Below are 14316 nucleotides of genomic sequence, written 5' to 3' on the forward strand. Positions count from 1 at the left end.
GGCACAACAAAACCTATTCCCCCTCAGGAGACTGAAAATATTTGTCATTAGTTCTAAAACGGTTTTATAGCTGCACCATCAAGAACATCCTGATGGGTTGCATCACAGCCTGGTATGGCAACTGCTCGGCATCCGACCGCAAGGCACTACAGAGGGTAGTGCGTACGGCCCAGTACATCACCGGGGCTAAGCTTCCTGCCATCCAGAACCTCTATACCAGGCGGTGTCAGAGGAAGGCCCTAAAAAAATAGTCCAAGACTCCAGCTACCCTAGTTCTCTCTGTTACAGCATGGCAAGCGGTACCGGAGCACCAAGTCTAGGTCCAAGAGGCTTTTAAACAGTTTCTACCCCCAAGCCATAAGACTCCTGAACAGCTAATCAAATGGCTACCCCGACTATTTACATTGCTGGTTCTCCAGAAATAGTGCTTTGCATTCAGGACAAATAGTTCAATGTATGGCTCGTCAGACCACGTAATCTTTTGCCTTATGCTCTCAGAGTCTTTCTGCAAAGTCCAGGTGTGCCGTCATGTGCCTTTTTCTCAGGAATGGCTTCCGTCTGGTAACTCTCCCATAAAATCCAGATTGGTGAAGTGCTGTAGAGACTGTTATGTGTTATGTTAGGTGCTTCTACACCTGCATTGCTTGCTGTTTGGGGTTTTAGGCTGGGTTTCTGTACAGCACTTTGAGATATCAGCTGATGTACGAAGGGCTATATAAATAAATGATTTGATTTGTTATCCTTCTGGCAGGTACTACCATCTCAGCCAAGGAACTCTGTATTTGTCATTGGGTTCTCTGACCAAGGTCCTTATTGACTAGTTGGCCAGCTTTAGGCAGAGTCTGTGTAGTTCCATATTTTTTTAATTTCCCAATGATGGAGACCACTGTGCTCTTGGAAACTTTCAACACTCTAGAAATGGTTTTATACCCTTCATCACAATTCTGTCTCGATGATTTATGGAGATATAGTTTGGTTTAGTTTCGGCTCTGTCAACTGTCGGACCTTATATAGACAGGTGTGTTTCTTTCTAAATCATATCCAAACAATTGAATTGATCACAGATAGGGTTGCAAAGGGTCAGAAACTTTCCTGGAAATGGCCGTAAATTTTCCATGGGAAGTTACGGCTGGAATCCCGTTATCGGGATCGATATGACAACAGCCAGTAAAAGTGCAGGGCGCTAAATTCAAACAACAGAAATCTCATAATTAAAATTCCTCAAACATGCAAGTATTATACACCATTTTAAAGATAAACTTGTTAATCCCACCACAGTGTCCGATTTCAAAAAGGCTTTACGACGAAAGCATACCATGCGATTATGTTAGGTCAGCACCTAGTCACAGAAAAACATTTTTCCAGCCAAAGTGAGGAGTCACAAAAAGCAGAAAGAGACAAAATGAATCACTAATCTTTGATGATCTTCATCAGATGACACTCATAGGACTTCATGTTACACAAGACATGTATGTTTTGTTCGACACAGTTCATATTTATATCCAAAAATCTCAGTTTACATTGGTGCGTTATGTTCAGTAATGTTTTGATTCCAAAACATCCTGTGATTTTGCAGAGAGCCACATCAATTTACAGAAATACTCAAAATAAACATTGATAAAAGATACAAGTGTTATGCATGGAATTTTAGATAAACTTCTCCTTAATGCAACCGCTGTGTCAGATTTCAAAAAAGCTTTACGGAAAAAGCACACCATGCAATAATCTGAGTACAGCGCTTCAGGAACCAGAACAAGCCATACAGATACCCACCATGTTGTGGAGTCAACAGAAGTCAGAAATAGCATTATAAATATTCACTTACCTTTGATGATATTCATCAGAATGCACTCCCAGGAATCACAGTTCCATAATAAATGTTTGTTTTGTTCGATAAAGTCCATCATGTCCAAATACCTCCTTTTTGTTTGCACGTTTAGTTCACATATCCAAATTCATGAGGCGCGAGTACTAGGTCCACACAAAAAGTAAAAAAGTTCCGTTAGAGTTCGTAGAAACATGTAAAACGATGTATAGAATCAATCTTTAGGATGTTTTTAACATAAATCTTCAATAATGTTCCAACTGCACAATTCCTTTGTCTTTAGAAATGCAATGGAACGCAGGTCGCTCTCACGGCCACGCGCGTGACCAGCTCATGGCCTTCTGCCAGACACCTGATTGAAACAGCTCTCATTCTCTCCCCTTTCACAGTAGAAGCCTGTGGTTCTAAAGCCTGTGGTTCTAAACAAGGTTCTAAAGACTGTTGACATCTAATGGAAGCCTTAGGAAGTGCAATCGGACCAAATTTACACTGCATCTTGGATAGGCAAAGAGTGGAAAAACTACAAACCTCAGATTTCCCACTTCCTGGTTGGATTTTATCTCAGGTTTTTGCCTGCCATATGAGTTATGTTATACTCACAGATATCATTCAAACAGTTTTAGAAACTTCAGAGTGTTTTCTATCCAAATATACTAAAAATCTACTAATTGTCCTTAAATTCATCAAAAAAGTTAGCTTATAACAATGAACCTTTTTCGTGGGATACACATAAAGCAATTCTAGGTCTTGTGGCATATTTTGATGAAACTATCCCCAATTCAATGGAATTGCAACCCTCTGCATGCACAGTGTATTTTTCCATCACATGTGGTGTGCACTCTTCCATCACATGTACAGCTGATTCTCAAGATCTTGCACACTAGTGAGATGCTATTGAGCCCACACTACTACACTGTCTGAGCCAAGGACTACATGCTTTCTGGTAAGTTTTGAATAGAATACTGGGTGGGGTGAATATATTTTAAATGACATACATTATTTTTTTGTTAACTAGTAAATAGTAGCCTACAGTGTAGTGTGTGTGTTTAAATCATTTCTAACTTGTTAACAATTTAGTTTTTGCTACCATGTGGATTTTAGTTTGCTTGAGCCTGCTAACTGAGAAGTGTTAATTCACCTGTTTCCATACATGTTTCATTTTAAAACATTTATCTTACAAATGAGTTGTTTAATCTAACCACTTAACTATTTATCTGTACATGGAATTGTAGTTTTTTTAAACATTTTTTTCCTAATCTTTACAGGAAAATGCAACGGCCACTATCTGATGTGTGGAGACATTTCACTGCATCTAATGTAGAATGAAAAGCTGTGTACATTTGCAAATACAGTGCCAAATCATATGTGAAGAATGCAACAAAGATGCAGAATCATCTGGCAAAATGCATAAAGTTCCCTCAGCGCTCACAACAAGCAACCTCTGGACAAAAGTCCCTCTACTTCTATTTGAGGTGAAACTGATGAATCATACACCTTATCGATAGCAACAGCTCATGGTCCTCCTGGAATCAGAAGCTTTTTTGACTCAATGGAGGAACGTAGTCAGAGAAATGCTGATGAATGTCTTGCTCGAACTGTGTATGCAACTGGTTCACCTCTGATGTTCACAGGAAATGTGTATTGAAAGAGATTTCTGAATGTTCTTCGCCCAACATACACCCTTCCAACCAGACATGCTTTATCTACTCATTTGCTGGATGCAGAGTTCAAGTGAAGGTCGGGAAAATCATAGAGAAAGCAGACTATTGCAATCATCTCTGATGGGTGGTCGAATGTTCGTGGGCAAGGAAAAAATAACTACATCATCTCCACCCCTCAACCAGTATTCTACAATAGCAAAGACAAAAGGGACAACAGACACACCGGTCTCCATTGCAGATGAGCTGAAGGCAATTATCAATGACCTTGGACCACAGAAGGTATTTGCACTGGTGACAGACAATGCTGCAAAAATGAAGGCTGCTTGGACTAAAGTGGAGGAGTCCTACCCTCACATCACACCCATTGGCTGTGCTGCTCATGCATTGAATCTGCTCCTCAAGGACATCATGGCACTGAAAACAATGGATATACTCTACAAGATAGCCAAGGAAATGGTTAGGTATGTGAAGGGTCATCAAGTTATAGCAGCAATTTACCTCACCAAGCAAAGTGATAAGAATAAGAGCACCACATTGAAGCTGCCCAGCAACACCCATTGGGGTGGTGTTGTCATGTTTGACAGTCTCCTGGAGGGGAAGGAGTCGCTCCAAGAAATGGCCATATCACAGTCTGCCGATATGGACAGCTCCATCAAGAAGATCCTTCTGGATTATTGATTTTGGGAGAGAGTGGTAAGCAGCCTGAAAAACCCCTGAAACCTATAGCAGTAGCCATTGCACGGATTGAGGGAGACAATGCCATCCTGTCTGATATTCAGACTCTGCTTGCAGATGTAAGAAAATAAATCCGTACTGCCCTGCCCACTTCACTGTTGCTCCAAGCAGAGGAAACTGCAGTTCTGAAATACATAGAAAAGTGTGAAGACTTCTGCCTGAAACCCATACATGCCGCAGCGTACGTGTTGGACCACAAGCACGCTGGCAAGAGCATCCTGTCTGGTGCAGAGATCAACAAAGCCTATGGTGTCATCACCTTCGCCTGGAGGTGTCATCACCTCCGCCAGGCTTTGGGATGGAGATGCAATATGGCAGTCGTGCCAACATATCTCGTCAGCCATCTGGTGGAAGGGACTTTGTGGATCTGAGGCTCTTTCCCCTGTTGCCTCCATCATCCTCCAAATCCCTCCAACATCAGCCGCCTCAGAGTGCAAATAGTCCTTGCATAGTCCTTACACACCAAAGCATGCAACAGGTTGACCAATACAAGGGTTGAAAAATTGGTGGCCAGCTGGGCAAATGAGGCATTTGGAGCCTGACAACAAGCCATCCTCAACAAGGTTGGAAAGTGACAGTGAAGATGAGGCCTCAGAGTCTGATGTTCAAGAGGTGGACATTGAGGAGGTCAAGGGAGAAGACATGGAAGCCTGAGAGGAAGACAACCAAAGCTTTAGTTTCTAGACTATAATTTTACAGATGTATGTTGAAAACGTTTTTGGGAGATGCGATGGATCATTGGGGATCATTCAATATTCCCTTTCTTTTGTTGTTCAGTGAAACCATCCCATGTAATGAGTCAAATCATTTAATTAAAGTTCAATTCGTAACTAAATAGTTATTTGCAATTATGTCTACTTATGATAAGGTAAAAGGTTTATGTTTCTGTCTCCATATGATATGGTAAATACAGTTGAAGTCGGAAGTTTACATACACTTAGGTTGGAGTCATTAAAACTCGCTTTTCAACCACTTCACACATTTCTTGTTAACAAACTATAGTTTTGACATCTACTTTGTGCATGACACAAGTAATTTTTCCAACAATTGTTTACAGATGATTTCACTTAGAATTCACTGAAATCACAAATCCAGAAGGTCAGAAGTTTACATACACTAACTTGAATGTGCCTTTAAATAGCTTGGAAAATTCAAGAAAATTATGTCATGGCTTTAGACGCTTTTGATAGGCTAATTGACATAATTTGAGTCAATTGGAGGTGTACCTGTGGATGTATTTCTAGGCCTACCTTCAAACTCAGTGCCTCTTGGCTTGACATCATAAGAAAATCAAAAGAAATCAGTCAAGGCATCAACAAAAAAAATGATAGTCCTCCACAAGTCTGGTTCATCCTTGGGAGCAATTTCCAAATGCCAGAAGGTACCATGTTCATCTGTACAAACAATAGTACGCAAGTATAAACACCATGGAACCACGCAGCCGTCATACCGCTCAGGAAGGAGACACGTCCTGTCTCCTAGAGATTAACATACTTAGGTGCGAAAAGTGCAAATCATTCCTAGAACAACAGCAAAGGACCCTGTGAAGATGCTGGAGGAAACGGGCACAAAAGTATCTACAGTGCCTTGCGAAAGTATTCGGCCCCCTTGAACTTTGCGACCTTTTGCCACATTTCAGGCTTCAAACATAAAGATATAAAACTGTATTTTTTTGTGAAGAATCAACAACAAGTGGGACACAATCATGAAGTGGAACGACATTTATTGGATATTTGAAACTTTTTTAACAAATCAAAAACTGAAAAATTGGGCGTGCAAAATTATTCAGCCCCTTTACTTTCAGTGCAGCCAACTCTATCCAGAAGTTCAGTGAGGATCTCTGAATGATCCAATGTTGACCTAAATGACTAATGATGATAAATACAATCCACCTGTGTGTAATCAAGTCTCCGTATAAATGCACCTGCACTGTGATAGTCTCAGAGGTCCGTCAAAAGCGCAGAGAGCATCATGAAGAACAAGGAACACACCAGGCAGGTCCGAGATACTGTTGTGAAGAAGTTTAAAGCCGGATTTGGATACAAAAAGATTTCCCAAGCTTTAAACATCCCAAGGAGCACTGTGCAAGCGATAATATTGAAATGGAAGGAGTATCAGACCACTGCAAATCTACCAAGACCTGGCCGTCCCTCTAAACTTTCAGCTCATACATGGAGAAGACTGATCAGAGATGCAGCCAAGAGGCCCATGATCACTCTGGATGAACTGCAGAGATCTACAGCTGAGGTGGGAGACTCTGTCCATAGGACAACAATCAGTCGTATATTGCACAAATCTGGCCTTTATGGAAGAGTGGCAAGAAGAAAGACATTTCTTAAAGATATCCACAAAAAGTGTTGTTTAAAGTTTGCCACAAGCCACCTGGGAGACACACCAAACATGTGGAAGAAGGTGCTCTGGTCAGATGAAACCAAAATTGAACTTTTTGGCAACAATGCAAAACGTTATGTTTGGCGTAAACGCAACACAGCTGAACACACCATCCCCACTGTCAAACATGGTGGTGGCAGCATCATGGTTTGGGCCTGCTTTTCTTCAGCAGGGACAGGGAAGATGGTTAAAATTGATGGGAAGATGGATGGAGCCAAATACAGGACCATTCTGGAAGAAAACCTGATGGAGTCTGCAAAAGACCTGAGACTGGGATGGAGATTTGTCTTCCAACAAGACAATGATCCAAAACATAAAGCAAAATCTACAATGGAATGGTTCAAAAATAAACATTCCCAGGTGTTAGAATGGCCAAGTCAAAGTCCAGACCTGAATCCAATCGAGAATCTGTGGAAAGAACTGAAAACTGCTGTTCACAAATGCTCTCCATCCAACCTCACTGAGCTCGAGCTGTTTTGCAAGGAGGAATGGGAAAAAATGTCAGTCTTTCGATGTGCAAAACTGATAGAGACATACCCCAAGCGACTTACAGCTGTAATCGCAGCAAAAGGTGGCGCTACAAAGTATTAACTTAAGGGGCTGAATAATTTTGCACGCCCAATTTTTCAGTTTTTGCTTTGTTAAAAAAGTTTGAAATATCCAATAAATGTCGCTCCACTTCATGATTGTGTCCCACTTGTTGTTGATTCTTCACAAAAAAATACAGTTTTATATCTTTATGTTTGAAGCCTGAAATGTGGCAAAAGGTCGCAAAGTTCAAGGGGGCTGAATACTTTTGCAAGGCACTGTATATCCACAGTAAAACGAGTCCTATATCGACATAACCTGAAAGGCTGCTCAGTAAGGAAGATGCCACTGCTCCAAAACCGCCATTAAAAAGTCAGACTACAGTTTGCAACTGCACATGGGGACAAAGATCATACTTTTTGGAGAAATGTCCTCTGGTCTGATGAAACAAAAATAGAACTGTTTGGCCATAAAGACCATTGTAATGTTTGAATGAAAAAGGAGGAGGCTTGCAAGCCGAAGTACACCATACCAACCGTGAAGCACGGAGGTGGCAGCATCATGTTCTGGGGATGCTTTGCTGCAGGAGGGACTGGTGCACTTCACAAAATAGATGGCGTCATGAGGAAGGAAAATTGTGTGGATATATTGAAGCAACATCTCAAGACATCAGTCAGGAAGTTAAAGCTTGGTCGCAAATGGGTCTTCCAAATGAACAACAACAACAACCCCAAGCATACTTCCAAAGTTGTGGCAACATGGCTTAAGGACAACAAAGTCAAGGTATTGGAGTGGCCATCACAAAGCCCTGACCTCAATCCTATAGAACATTTGTGGGCAGAACTGAAAAAGCGTGTGCAAGCAAGGAGGCCTACAACCTGTTTCAGTTACACCAGCTCTGTCAGGAGGAATAGGCCAAAATTCACCCAACTTATTGTGGGAACCTTGTGGAAAGCTACCCGAAACATTTGACCCAAGTTAAACAATTTAAAGGCAATGCTACCAAATACTAATTCAGTGTATGTAAACTTCTGACCCACTGGGAATGTGATGAAAGAAATAAAAGCTGAAATAAATCATTTATTCTACTTTATTCTGACATTTCACATTCTTAAAATAAAGTGGTGATCCTAACTGACCCAAGAAAGGGATTTTTTTACTTGGATTAAATGTCAGGAATTGTGAAAAACTGAGTTTAAATGTATTTGGCTAAGGTGTATGTAAACTTCTGACTTCAACTGTGTATCCAATGCAAAAAAAACATCTACATTTAAAATGGTATTAACATTAATTTGCATGCATTTCCATTAATTCACATATATTCCCACGGAAAGTTTCAACCTCTAAATATTCCCCAAAATGTGCATCCCTAGTAACAGGTGGACTCCCATCAAATTGTAGTGATATCTCAAGGATGATCAAAGGAAATGGGATGCATCTGAGCTCAATTTGAAGTGTCATAGCAAAGGGGTTTGAATACTGATGTAAATAAGGTTCTGTATTTCATTTTCAATAAATAAGCAAACATTTCTAAAAACATGCTGTCACTTTGTTATTATGGGGTATTGTGTGTAAAAAAAATAGATTTAATCCATTTTGAATTCAGGCTGTAACACAACAAAATGTGGAATAAGTTAACGGGAATGAATACTTTCTGAAGGTACTGTAGCTTCACCTAGAAGGAGCCTGCCTCCTTTGAACAGGTGAATGGCAATAGCACCCTCGAAGGGTGGCTTCTGTTCTATCAAACTGGCCACCTCTGCCGATGACTTGAAATCCGCAGCATCTCGAAGCTCACAGGTGTGACCCGCTGATTCAATGTGTGCCCTGAAATGAAAAGATTGTAGCTTACAGTTAGCTAGCACTATAGCTATATCTCGATGTGTAGGTTAACTGGATAGCTAGCTAGGTGGGAGCACTTCTTCTTCTATGGTATATTGGCAACCATTTAGATGTGCATTCCACCACCTACTGTGCGGGATGGAAACAGAATTCCCACCCAAAAAACGGAAATACTAGCAAAAAAATTACTTAAAATAAATAAAACAACTTCACTGTTATAAAAATAATCTGTTCCCTAGAGGCTCAAGGGGAGCCTGGAAGGGCGGGCGGGCCGTATTCTGGCGCCAGTACCCCTTGCTAGTCTTCAGATGTCAAATTCTTAAGTCCTAAAAACATTTTCGCCACAGCCACAATAATGTCCAGTTTCTTAGACTTCTTTGAGACTTGAGCCATACAGTTTATAACTGTGGCAATGAATGCCACAAAAATCTTCCTTTTTAACACAGGGTATCTTTTGACTGACAGCAAACATTTACAACAGGCTGTGGTGGATCCATTACCTAGGATTACTTCACTAGGATGACTTGTTTTCTCAAATCTTTTAATCGCCTCCGCATAGGAGATTCGATTGGTCGCTCTAACTTTTGCCACCTCAAACTCCTTCACCCCAGGAACTCGGGATCATGATCCCCACCACAATTGCAACTCGTCCTTCTGCACAACGTTTTCAGTATACTCCATCCGTCTACACACACTTGAAACATTGCCAAAACCTTTACAGTTCTTACACTGCAGTAGTTTGGGAACAAAAGCTCTTACAACGCATCTTACATAACCAAGCTTCACATGCATAGGTAGATGCTCTTTATCAAAAAACATAAGGACCGACAGAGACTTTCTTCTTTTTCTCCAGTCACCCAGCAGGTCAGACACCGGGCAACAACCACACCAGGAATTCTCTTCAGGTATTCAACCTGAACATCTGTGGTCACCCCTGAGATGACTCCTTTGACAGGTGCTCTACTCCGAAGTTCAAAGCACAAAACTTCTGTTGTTGGGATAATTTTGAGACTCACTGCAATCTTCCTCTGTTCTTCAGAAATACAATAAATTAAAATAAGACCACTCCTGGTCACTCTGACAGTCACTCTGACACTTTTCCCAGCGTATACTTCACCATTTGACACCTCAAACGGCTTTCCCACATACGCATCCTTACTCAACAAACTCATCCAAAGAAGATGTGAATCATTATCATTCATAAGACGTATCCTCCACTCTCATTTTAGAGAGAATTTCCTTTTAGATCCAGTTTTCAAAACTACGGTTGTCCATTCAGGACATTCATCTTCACCAACTTTACTCGACTCGCTGTTTGATTTGAACTCTGCATCCACTTCCGCCATTTTACTCCACCTCCAATCTCCTATTAACAAAATACTTTAATTCCTGTATTCTGTTATGTTCGCTTCATCGGCAGTTCGGCACTGACATTTCTCCGGAAACAAACCCCCCCTCTACCTCCTCATGTTAACGTCAGTCTCTACGCGTTAATGTTTTTTGATTGACCACGACTGATTCCCCGATGGGAGCGTTGATCCAGCTGATGCCAATATATTTGACAACCAATGACAGGTGAGGTGGGTACTAACCAGAGTCGTGCATTTCGATAGATACATGGCTCTGGCACTGACCATTGAATGGGAATCATTGGCCAATACTGGGCATGTATTGCAGATCCAACATACTTATTGTATGCTAGGTAAATTGAGCTCCGGTCTCCAATATTTAATGATCCACATTTTCCTGACAGTGAGCTAGCTAGCACGTTAACGTTACTTCCTTATTTTCAAGACAACCCAAAAACTAGCTCGCTAACGTTACCTTATTCTCTCGGCTGTGGTGCAGTTTCCCGTTTTTGGACTGAGGCATGCAAGAAATAGCAATTTCATAGCTACACCCAGAGCTGTCTCTGTATTTACAATTTGAATAGAGGTTCGATGTAAAAATAATGTTCAATTAGTGTAGAGTTGCCTGAGTTACAGGCTGTTTATAGCTCATCCTGTTGACACCATGACGCACGTCATCGTTGGCACACGTGGGACTGTTTACAAATGACAGTCCGTCTTTCGTAATGTTCCCCTGGAAACGAGGAACGCTCTCTCTGGCCCCTCCAGAAAAAGCCTAGCGACCTTTTAAAAAAAAACCAATATAGCTATATAATTATTTATATGGCTATATTTATTAATTCGTTTCCTTCCATTTTGAATACTATGATCTTCACTCATGACACTCTCTACTCAAAAGAAAGAGGAACTGCAAGCACTGCAGGAAGTGTTAGCATTGAATGGCTTCCTTTTCGACCAATAGATTATAAGCATGTTACCATTGTGGCCAATGGAGCTAGGCTAAAATACGACAGTGGGAGGAATTAAGATGACTCAACTATGTGCATCGAAACAGCGCAACAACTGCACGAATCACAAATTTGTAAAATGTAGGGATTGACTGCCTCAGTCGCTCAAACTGTCAGTAGTGTTATGTGAAGTCGTTTAATCTGTTTATGTTATTCGGGAAAAAGCACAATTTAGACTGCTGAAGGAGCTTACAGTCACGCGCCAGTGCTGTGACAGGCAGTGAGTGTCAGTTTCATTACAGTTACGCGAGTAGCTAGTTTGCTAGATATTCTCTTTTCTGAACACATTGATTTAGTGTCAGGTCGAGCAAGAAAACTGTTAGGATAGGAGGCTAAATGGCAGACGTTGGAACGTGTGTCATTCATTAAAGGTACTGTATGCTACTTCTCAGTGTTATGATGCGAATCATCTTTCTAAAGCTAGCATGCCGATGTCATGAACCACACCAAACTTTGTAAGCTAGCTAATATTCCATGCCCTACTTAGCTATCTAAGAAAACAAGTATCTCTTAAACTGAACTGGACCACCCCGTTGTAGTCTCTCCAACATCTTAATGACATCATAACACCTAGTATTGTTGTATTTTTATCATCCCCTGTTCATTTTGTTTAGGTTTGACGTTTTTCCAGTGAACATTTCAAGTCAACAAGTCAGCTGAAGATGGCCAGCAGGAATGCCAGTGAGAGCACCCCTCTTTTGGACAGCAGCTCTTTGACTGTGAACAGGCCTGTGTCAGTGTTCCAGGGCAGAAGACTGGCATGTGCGACTATTCTGTTGGCAGAGTCATTGGAACGAGTGGCATTCTATGGCATCACTTCCAACCTGGTCCTTTTCCTCAACAGTAGCCCATTTTATTGGGAGGGAACTCAGGCCAGCCAGGCACCACTGATGTTCATGGGGGTTACATACCTGATCTCACCATTTGGTGGCTGGCTGGCTGATGCATATCTGGGAAAGTTCTGGACAATTGCTGGCAGTTTGATCCTGTACTTTCTTGGCATACTGTTTTTCCCATTTATCGCAAGTACAGACTCCCAGAATACCCTGTGTGGTGATGAAATGGCATTTCCAGTGCAACCGGCTGAGTGTTTGAGCACAAACGGTACCCTTCCAAGCAATGTGGCCTGCCCCACACGGGCACCTTACTGCGGGCCAGTGATCTACACTGCCCTTGTTCTCATTGCCCTTGGTGTGGGAACAGTGAAATCCAACATCACTCCATTTGGGGCAGACCAGGTACAGTATATCTTATGACTGAACAAAGCAATCTCTCTAAGATCTGTTATGGAAACTTAATGAATGCTCAATGTATTATGCTTAACACTGTTGCTAATGCGATCCTGTCTAACACAGACTAATTTATAACACCTGAAAGGTTCTAACATGATCTTACTTTGGTCAGCCTTGTATATGGACAGGAAGGGTAATCGTGGAATAGGAAAAATGTTGATGTACTATGCCTGTCATCTCTCTAGGTTTACCACGATCACTCAATCCGCAAGACCCCTGCTAGTTGTAGCCATTGGCAATTTGCATCATGAGGTTTACATTTGGGTAATGCCAACACATCAGTCCTCTAAGGCTGAGAAGAATGCTAGATGAGTAATTTTACATCAACATAGGAAGCGAAACTCACATGTGTCTCATTCTTTTTCTCATCGAAATTAAGTATTAGGGCTACCTATAAGACCCGCCATGAAGGAGGAAATCCCATTTCAGTAGGAAATCTCTGAAAGGGGTCATTGTTATTCAAATCTAGCTAAACCAGGCTGGCCAAAATAGTTTTCAAAGAGGTGGTGACTTTGATTAGCACAGATTTCAATTCCATCGTCATATGATTTTCAATTGTTTTTGCTTGCCACATTTTTAGTGGGTGATTGATTTAGACACTTTCATTTTGATTGCTAAATGTTTCATGTGGGATACAAAAGTAATACTGGGGTAAAATGGTCATGCCATTGAGTAGAATTAGTTGTTCATCTTCAAAACATTATTAGATTAACCTATTCATGAGTTAGTGGACAGTCTTATTGTTTTTCACAAGGTTACTTCCCCTCTTTTGAAGCATGGAATAGAAGGAATATATTAGCACTGTAGGCTGCATCACATGGTAGTTATACACTCTTATTTTATTTTACCTATATTTAACTAGGCAAGTCAGTTAAGAACAAATTCTTATTTAATGCCATTGAATGATGAGATTTACAACAACATGTTTCCTATGATTAGGCCTACTGTTTTGTAGATGGCCATGCATGCCCATTTTGGGTCTAGCCTATTGAGTTTGATTATAATATTACAATTCAGTTTTCTTTCTAAAGTATGCTGATGGATTGCAGAGGTTGAATGATGATATTGGTTGCCATGACAAGCCCTTTTGCCTCACAGGTAAAAGATCGTGGCCCAGAGGCCACTCGCAGGTTCTTCAACTGGTTCTACTGGTGCATCAACCTAGGGGCCATCTTGTCCCTAGGTGGCGTGGCTTACATCCAGCAGAACATCAACTTCCAGTTGGGGTACATCATCCCAGCCGTGTGCCTGGGTGTCTCCTTCCTGGTGTTCCTGCTGGGGCGTACAGTCTTCATCAACAAGCCAGCTGACGGTAGTGCCTTCACTGATATGTTCAAGATCCTGGGTTACGCCTTCTGCACTGCACAGCCCAAAGAGCCCAACCTGCTACGGTAAGAGGGGCCAGCCAGATCACCATTGTGTTGCTCTTACTTAGTAGTACTATATCAGTAGCTGGATGTGGGCTAGATCAAGGGTGTGAATGAGGCTGGGCTCTCTCTGATCTCGATGGACACCCAATACTCTTAACTTTATAGCAAACATCTTCAAATCTTCTTTAGGATAAAAAAATTAAAAAAGGCTATGTGCTCCTGTTTGGCTCAGTTAGTAGAGTATTGTGCTTGCAACGCCAGGATTGTGGGTTCGATTCCCAGCAGCCCCCAAATGTAAAATGACTAAGTCGTTTTG

General features: G+C 41.4%; 2 protein-coding genes across 3 annotated transcripts in view; one reads left to right on the plus strand and one right to left on the minus strand.

Annotated features, from left to right (window-relative positions):
• LOC139389250 (glycosyltransferase 1 domain containing 1) overlaps nucleotides 1-11224 on the minus strand; it is a 47777-nt gene extending 36553 nt beyond the window's left edge. The window contains exons 1-2 of one of the 2 annotated variants that reach the window (XM_071135782.1): nucleotides 10807-11224; nucleotides 8792-8967 (exon numbers count right to left, since the gene is read on the minus strand). In XM_071135782.1, the coding sequence (XP_070991883.1) occupies nucleotides 8792-8967; nucleotides 10807-10874 (244 nt within the window). In that variant the 5' untranslated portion in view covers nucleotides 10875-11224. The remainder of the gene's footprint in view (nucleotides 1-8791; nucleotides 8968-10806) is intronic. The other variant, XM_071135783.1, reaches the window with a different exon arrangement.
• A 118-nt stretch (nucleotides 11225-11342) lies between these two features.
• Nucleotides 11343-14316, plus strand: part of LOC139389252 (solute carrier family 15 member 4) — a 41613-nt gene continuing 38639 nt past the window's right edge. The window contains exons 1-3 of the mRNA XM_071135784.1: nucleotides 11343-11709; nucleotides 11953-12576; nucleotides 13729-14021. Of these exons, the coding sequence (XP_070991885.1) occupies nucleotides 12001-12576; nucleotides 13729-14021 (869 nt within the window). The 5' untranslated portion in view covers nucleotides 11343-11709; nucleotides 11953-12000. The remainder of the gene's footprint in view (nucleotides 11710-11952; nucleotides 12577-13728; nucleotides 14022-14316) is intronic.

The sequence above is a fragment of the Oncorhynchus clarkii genome, chromosome 30 (assembly GCF_045791955.1).
Source record: "Oncorhynchus clarkii lewisi isolate Uvic-CL-2024 chromosome 30, UVic_Ocla_1.0, whole genome shotgun sequence".
Lineage (NCBI taxonomy): Eukaryota > Metazoa > Chordata > Actinopteri > Salmoniformes > Salmonidae > Oncorhynchus > Oncorhynchus clarkii.